Below are 7,969 nucleotides of genomic sequence, written 5' to 3'. Positions count from 1 at the left end.
CTCTGGAGGCTGGCAGAGGGGCTGGGAGGTCAGGCTCGGGGGTTGGCAGAGGGGCTGGGGGATCAGGCTCGGGGCCTGGCCTCGGGGCTGCTCTGGGGGCTGGCAGAGGGCCTGGGGGGTCAGGCTCGGGGCCTGGCCGCAGGGCTGCTCTGGGGGCTGGCAGAGGGGCTGGGAGGTCAGACTCGGGGACTGGCCGCGGGGCTGCTCTGGGAGCTGGCCGAGGGGCTGGGGGGTCAGGCTCGGGGATTGGCCTCGGGGCTGCTCTGGAGGCTGGCCGAGGGGCTGGGAGGTCAGACTCGGGGACTGGCCTCGGGGCTGCTCTGGGGGCTGGCCGAGGGGCTGGGGGGTCAGGCTCGGGGATTGGCCTCGGGGCTGCTCTGGGGGCTGGTAGAGGGGCTGGGGGGGTCAGACTCGGGGACTGGCCGCGGGGCTGCTCTGGGGGCTGGCAGAGGGGCTGGGGGGTCAGGCTCGGGGACTGGCAGAGGGGCTGCTCTGGGGGCTGGCAGAGGGGCTGGGGGGTCAAGCTCGGGGACTGGCCGCGGGGCTGCTCTGGGGGCTGGCAGAGGGGCTGGGGGGTCAGGCTCGGGGACTGGCCGCGGTGCTGCTCTTTGGGTCAGGCTCGGGGACTGGCCGTGGGGCTGCTCTGGGGGCTGGCACCAGGGCTGGAGGGGTCAGGCTCAGGGACTGGCCCCGGGGCTGGCAGAGGTAACGAGAGGCATGCAGAGCTGTGTTAGCACACTTCACATGGAATGTGTTTTCTCTGCCAGGAGGCGGCTGGTGCAGCTCAGGGAAAGGGCAGGGTTAATTTCCCATTTCCTTACACCCCTTACTCCATCCAAGAGGATTTCATGGCCAAGCTGTATGATGTTCTGGAGGCTGGCAAAGTCGGGATCTTTGAGAGTCCCACAGGGACGGTAAGTGAGAGCGGTGTGTTGCTGAGCCTGTCCTGCATTTGGATATTGAAGAGACTGTAGTTAACAAACAGTACCACCCCTGCAAGTTTCTTCAGTATCCCTTTCAATCCTGTTTGGATCCAGAATTATTGAGTTGTCAGGGAGCGTAGAGCTGTTGCCAGCTACCTTTGGCTTATAATTGTCATGGAGAAAAGGTACAAATAAAAACAGGAGAAACATGCTAGCAATAAAAAGATTCTGCCTGGACAAACTACATCTAGGCTGGGGAATAACAACACTAGTCAGTCAATGGCCTGGAGAAACCTGGAAAGCAGTAATTCTGAAATAGGTCATAGGGTAGGTAGCAGACTTCAAAAGTTGTACTAGTCATATGATCTACTGTAGTATCTTAAAAGTGCCAGTGGAAATTTGAGTTGCATATTAAAAAGAATACATCACACTGTCTGGAAGCAATAGCCCCTGTCTGTATGCTAGTGATGGGAATATAATGTAATAGTGCGTGTAGATTGTGCGCCTCCATACCAGAAAGATGTGGCATTTAAAGGGGATCAAAAATAAGTAGGAGTGGAAGGGACTTACTCAAGACAGAAATGTAAAAGCATTAAAAGTGAAATTTGCCTTATATATAATATAATTATGTTTGTGTTATTCTCATTATTGCAAATACTACCGAGCCACATCTCTGGGGCTTGTCATCTAGCAGTGGCCTTGTGCCTTTTCCTTATGGAAATCCTTCTTGTCAAACTTGTATTAATACATCTAGTTTTGAATCAATGTGTCACCTCTTGTGGGTTTTTTGTGATTTTTTTTTAATCGATTTTCTTAAAGAAACAGATGAAAAGTACAAAAAAGATAAATGACTTGCAGCTTGTATGTGTTTCTGAATACCACATGCTTCATAGGGTATCCAGTAGAATTTATGCAATTATGCAATTGTACAGTTTGTCAAAAAGTCAGACCAGACAATACAAAACCAGGCAATGCTATATAGACGTAGCATGTTAGGGTGGAGGTAACAATAATAAAATAGAAAAAGAAATACATGAACAGGGAGTGGAGGGAAGCGGGGGAGGGAAAGAGAGGAGGAGTTAAGTGGAATGGAGGTCTGGCATTCTTTGAGTCATCTCAACATTTTTTTAATCCAAACATATCTAGAAACAGGGTCCAGATTTCTTCAGATTCATATAATTGCTCTGTATGGTGATAGGATATTCTTTCTTTGGCTGCTAACTCGGACAGGTCTGAGTACCACTGCTCTATCGTAGACATTCGTGTACTCCTTCATTTTTGTAAAATCATGCACCTGGTGATCATTGCAGTCCTCAAGAACCAAAATCTTTGTGGCAGAGTTAACACAGCTTGGCACATAAATGATGTAGGATATACTTTTTGGTTGAGGTTTCGTTGCTGAAACTAAGCACTGTTTTAACGCGTGTTCACCTCTTTCCACAGCTGTCTGGCTGCTGGACTGTCCCATAGCATATGCCTTAGGGTTCCTATTTCTTTATTATAACACCAGCAAACATCAGAGGCTAAGGCCTTTATCTTGTGCAACCTCTGTAGCATCCTGTACATTTTGAATAAAATCTTTTATTGCTTCAAGCATAACCTGAGCTCCACAGAGGCATATTTAACATAATGAAATATGTTTTGTCATTGGGATTCTTTTAAGGGCTGTGATAACTCCCATTTTCACCATGTGTGTTTGGATATTTTTGTTCTTTTTTTAATTGCAGGGAAAATCCTTGAGTCTTATCTGTGGAGCGCTCTCTTGGCTCCGAGATTTTGAAGAAAAAAAGAAGCAGGAGGAGGCCCGCCTCCTTGCAGATGAACATAATGGACAAGACAAGCAACAACAGCCGACGTCATGCTGTGCAGAGGCCTCAAACTGCCAGGGCTCAGTAGGGGAGCTAGATTGGATTACTGAGTTTATGCAGAAAAAAGAAGAGAGGGCCATGGTGGACAGACTAAAGGTCAAACAATGCTCCTTTATAGTCAAGATCAGTAGCAGTCTGTAAGGAACACAGTGGATGGCATAGTGGGAACAGGGAACTTTGTAAAGTCAAATGTTCTGATCTGCTAAGCGCTGGTAGCTGACCATATGTAAATGATACTTTTACTCTTGTGTCTAAGGACTGTAGCAAGTGTCCCAATTATACCAATAATCAAAAGACATGCAGCTATTTACATGTTCATAACTTTCAGCTGTATTTCTGGAGAACGTCCTCTCAACGAGCTGGGAAAATGGCAGCTGAGAGGGACGTTCAGCTCCAGTGGTTTAAACCATAAGCTGGATGTTTCTGGTGTGACTATCTGCAGTGAAACAAGATTGGCACATAGTGGTCATAAACTGGTTTCAAAGGTAATCCCATATTAAGGTGAATGGTATAATTCCCAAACCCTCTTTGCACCAATGTCTGTTTGTGTCACTAGATGACAGAGATTAATGGCCACATGGCTCTTCGCAGCCAGAAAGATCAGAAACTATGCATGTGTGAGAGAGAACAAAAGCATAGGGTCTACAGCAGTGGTTCTCAACCTGTGTACCATTGTGGGCTGCATATGAAACTCTCTAGGTGTTATGTGGGCCGCATCTGCACAACATATATATATATATATATACACACACACACACACACTACCTGTATGGCCCTGAGGATGTCACATGGGCCGCAGCTGTGTGCTGATTGGCTGCAAGTGGCCTGCAAGCTACGAGTTGAGAACCATTGGTCTAGAAAAACATCTAAATCAGCCCATGCCCCCCAAGTCATCAGAATTCACTGATTCTGGAGATGCCCTAGCTATCTGCTATATGGCTAGCTGCTGATTGCTGGAGGTATAAGTAGGGCCAGCCTTTGTGGCGGGCAGCCAGGGTGGTTGCGCAGGGTGGCTCACCAAAGAGGGTGCCATGTGCTGGCCCGATCTGGCGCTCCACTTGCACACTGTGGCCAAGCAGCTGCGGTGCTGGTTTCTCTCCCTCTTCCGGCCCAGCTTCCCACTTCACCGCTCCTCTCGGCCCGCGGGCCCAGGGCTGCCTTCTCCCTCCCCACTCCCTTTCTCCCTCTCCCCTTGCTCCTCTTGGCCAGCCGGCTGCCAGCTGAGGGCACCGGCCAGTGACGGGGGCTGAGAGGAGCCCTTATCTGCTATGGCCCTACCTCCTCCTCCCAGAGGCTCGTACCACTTGGTGGAGAGAACGGGGTAGGGAGGCTTGGTGGTAGGCCTGGGGGGTTTTGGGCTGCTGCAGATAGCTGGGCTCTCCTGTGACGCGACCCCTGCCAGGCCTGGGGCAGTGCTGGTGGGAGGGTGCTGCGCATGCAGCTCTCCCCGTCTGCCCGCCCCGGCCCTGCCATTATTCGAATGCGGAGGCCGGGGAGCGTGGGGGTCCTGGACCATGCTGGGCAGGAGGTGGCACCAGCACCCAGTGGACGGACTCCCCAACCCGTGGGTGCTCCTTGCTCCAGATAAGCCCCCTCGGCACGAGCCCTGTGGAGCAACTGGAGTCCCTTCACCCCATCGCCTCACCAGTAGCCCCTGGGGAGACCCAGTGCGCCCTGCCCATCCCCCCACCAGCACCCCTGGGGGAAACTGGACCTTCCCCAGTTCCCCCGGCCCCATCCCACTTGCCAGCACCCCTGGTCTAGGGAGGGATTTGGGTCTGGTCCAGTTCAGGGAGTTCAGTCTAGGGAGGGATGCGGGTTGGGTCCAGTTTGGTCTGGGGAGGGATGTGGGTCAGGTCCGATTTGGAGGGTTGGCTGGGTCTTGTGGGGGGCACAGCTGGTTCTGATCGAGTCTCTGTGCCTCTCTGCCTGGGGGGAAGGACTAGCAAGACTAGTATGAATAATGATACTGTAAATAAAATGTATGAAAGTTCTTCATATTTTTTTATTGTTAAAACATTTTAAACAGTTTTTAAATTCACCCCAATTTCATACAAAAATTTAATTCAAGCCCTGGTAGTTCAGATGAGAAGTGTGAAGGATGAGGTAGTGTGATGGTTTCCTTTTAGTGGGAGCAGCACATGTCTGGTGTTTTGGCCAGCTTTGGCTTTTGTTAGCTGCTTTTACCCTCTCTCTCTCTCATACACACCAGGGCTCCCTGCGTCCTGGTCACTTTTCCCAGCTGTGCTGTGAGGCATAAGCAACTGCTGCTCTTGTGCCCTCTCCTTATGCAGCCCAGGTGGGGAAAGTGACCTGGATGCAGGGAGCCCTAATTTTGCTCCTCGCTCCCCCCTTCACAGCTCGTTAGAGGTGTGCAGGGGGCAGAGGAGCAGCAGTCCCGGGGGAGTGAACAGCAATGCCAGCTGCTTCGTGCATTCAGGTTAGTTTCCACATGTGGGTGCAGGAGGGGGATGCAGGGGTTAGGAGTGCAGGGGGCGCAGGGATTAGGGGCGCAGGAGTGGGAGCAGGCCTTCGGGGCTAAGGGAGGTTCGGGATCCTAGAGAGGAATGTTGTTTGGGTTCTAAGCCTAAATTAGTAAATTGTCCTATATACACCTTTCATTTCAGGAAGAGCAAATCAGGAGGAAGAAGCGAGAGGCTCGTCTTGAGAAAATTCGCCATAACGTGCAACTCAAATATGCATCAAAAAGAAAGGTGAGTTATCCCAGAGAGCAGAGGCGTTTCTGTACTAGAGGTTCAGGTCCTGCTATTGCTTGTTCATACATGTGCCTTTTTTCTCATGAATATTCTCGTTGAAGTCATTGGGACTACTTGTGTGTGTAAGTGTTTGCAAGATTGGGGCGGTAAAGTCTTGGATTGTGTGTTACAAGTTTGTCTCAGTTTGTTTTGGAAGCTCTCAAGATATGGGTGATTTTGATATGGAATATTTCCTGTGATTGCATTTATGTGCCTGGAGAGGAAGAGGATGTGCTTTGGTGGACTATACTCCCTTCTGTTGTCATCCTGTATGTCTGCTTCTAGTGTTTTCAAAAAGCTTTGTTATTTGGTTGTTTTGAAAATTCACTAAAAAGAGTAGAAATGTGTTGGATTATTATTATTTTTTTTTTAATAGTCTCTAGATTTGGGTTCAACTTCAGCTCCTGACTGTGGCAGCAAAAAAACCAAAAACAGCTCCATGAAGTTAATCTGAGGGTTTTTTATTTTATTTGTTTAGTTAGTTAGGTTCCCCTTTGGGGAACAATTACATCTATTGTCTTGCTTCACACAGTGATATGTTAATGTGGTTTGGAAATGGCCATGCCTTGTGAATAAAGACAGTAGATTTTATTTTTGCTCACTAAGAAGAGGGCTGACTGGGGGGCTAGTCTTAGTTCTCTCAATTCTGAGCATCTAATTATGCATCTGGTTATGCTGTGGGCCAAAGTTTCAGAGACACCTGCCGAAATTTGAGTATGCTCATTCTGTGTGCTTGAGCAGGCAATTCTGTGTTCAGTCACCTATTAGGAAAATATGCTATTATATAAATAGTTAGCATGCCTTCACCTGGAATATGTATTCAGTTCTGGTCACACCATCTCATAGGATACAGCTGAACTAAAAAGGGCGCAGAGACAAAAATAATTAGGTATAATTAAAAATTTCCCTATAAGGAGGGACTAAAAAAATGGAACTGCTTAGTTTAGAAAAGAGACAAATAACAATAAGGTCAAATTATACAAAACAATGAATAATCTAGAGAAGGTGGATCAGGTGCTGTTTCCCCATTTTCATACCACAAGAATCAGGGGGCATTCATTGAAATGGAAAGGTGATTAATTTAAAACTGATAAAAGCCCCCTTTTTTACAGAGCACAAAATTAACCCATGGAACTTACTTTCATAAGATATTATTGATGATGATTTTAGTAGAATCCATAAAAGGGTTAGATACTTCTAGGAATAAGAACATCAAAATGTTTTTGTTTTGTTTTTTAAGCCGTAAGGGATATAAGGATATGGGATATGCTTCAGGACATAGATCAACCGCTAGCAGCTTGGAACTAGGAGAAAATCCACTTATGGACAGTTTATTACATATATTCTACTACATGCTTTTTTGCACACTGTCTTGTACTGGCCCCTGTCAGACAGGATGATGGACGAGATGGGATCTATTATTGACCACCTGACCAGGACAGTGGTAGTGACGATGAAATGCTAAGGGAGATTAGAGAGGCTATCAAAATAAAAAACTCAGTAATAGTGGGGTATTTCAGTTATCCCCATACTGATTGGGTACATGTCACCTCAGGACGAAATGCAAAGACAAAATTTCTTGATACTTTAAATGACTGCTTCTTGGAGCAGCTGGTACAGGAACCCACAAGGGGAGAGGCAACTCTCAATCTAGTCCTGAGTGAAGCGGTCCAAGAGGTAACTATAACAGGACCGCTTGGAAATAGTGACCAACATTTAACATTCCTTTGGTGGGAAGAACACCTCAACAGCCCAACACTGTGGCATTTAATTTCAGAAAAGGGAACTATGCAAAAATGAGGAGGTTAGTTAAACAGAAATTAAAATGCACAGTGACTAGAGTGAAATCCCTGCAAGCTGCATGGACGCTTTTCAAAGACACCATAATAGAGGCTCAACTTAAATGTATACCCCAAATTAAAAAACATAGTAAAAGAACTAAAAAAGAGCCATCGTTGCTTAACCACCGTGGAAAAGAAGCAGTGAGAGATAAAAAGGCATCTTTTAAAAAGTGGAAGTCAAATCCTAGTGAGATAAACAGAAAGGAGCATAAACACTGCCAAATTAAATGTAAAAATTTAATAAGTCAAAAAGGAGTTTGAAGAACAGCTAGCCAAAAATTCAAAAGGTAATAACAAAATGTTTAAGTACATCAGAAGCAGGAAGCCTGCTAAACAACCAGTGGGGCCTCTGGATGATTGAGATACAAAAGGAGCACTTAAAGACGATAAAGTCATCGCAGAGAAACTAAATTCATAGTTGACGTTCATAAATGAATTCTTTGCTTCAGTCTTCATGGCTGAGGATGTTAGGGAGATTCCCAAACCTGAGCTGTCTTTTGTAGGTGACAAATCTGAGGAATTGTCACAGATTGAAGTGACACTAGAGGAGGTTTTGGAATTAATTGAGAAACTTAACAGTA

The 7,969-nt window shown here is 47.1% G+C and overlaps 1 protein-coding gene across 5 annotated transcripts in view; it reads left to right on the top strand.

Moving 5' to 3' along the window:
• The window catches only part of DDX11 (DEAD/H-box helicase 11), a 43,217-nt gene that overhangs the window by 393 nt on the left and 34,855 nt on the right, over window positions 1-7,969 (top strand). For all 5 annotated transcript variants that reach the window (XM_037878208.2, XM_037878204.2, XM_043540678.1 and 2 more), the window contains exons 2-4: window positions 768-914; window positions 2,651-2,887; window positions 5,419-5,505. In XM_037878208.2, the coding sequence (XP_037734136.1) occupies window positions 768-914; window positions 2,651-2,887; window positions 5,419-5,505 (471 nt within the window). The remainder of the gene's footprint in view (window positions 1-767; window positions 915-2,650; window positions 2,888-5,418; window positions 5,506-7,969) is intronic.

This window comes from Chelonia mydas, chromosome 1 (genome assembly GCF_015237465.2).
Source record: "Chelonia mydas isolate rCheMyd1 chromosome 1, rCheMyd1.pri.v2, whole genome shotgun sequence".
In the NCBI taxonomy this organism is placed as follows: domain Eukaryota; kingdom Metazoa; phylum Chordata; order Testudines; family Cheloniidae; genus Chelonia; species Chelonia mydas.
The sequence above is the reverse complement of the archived record's forward strand: the minus strand, read 5'-3'. Positions and strand labels throughout refer to the sequence as shown.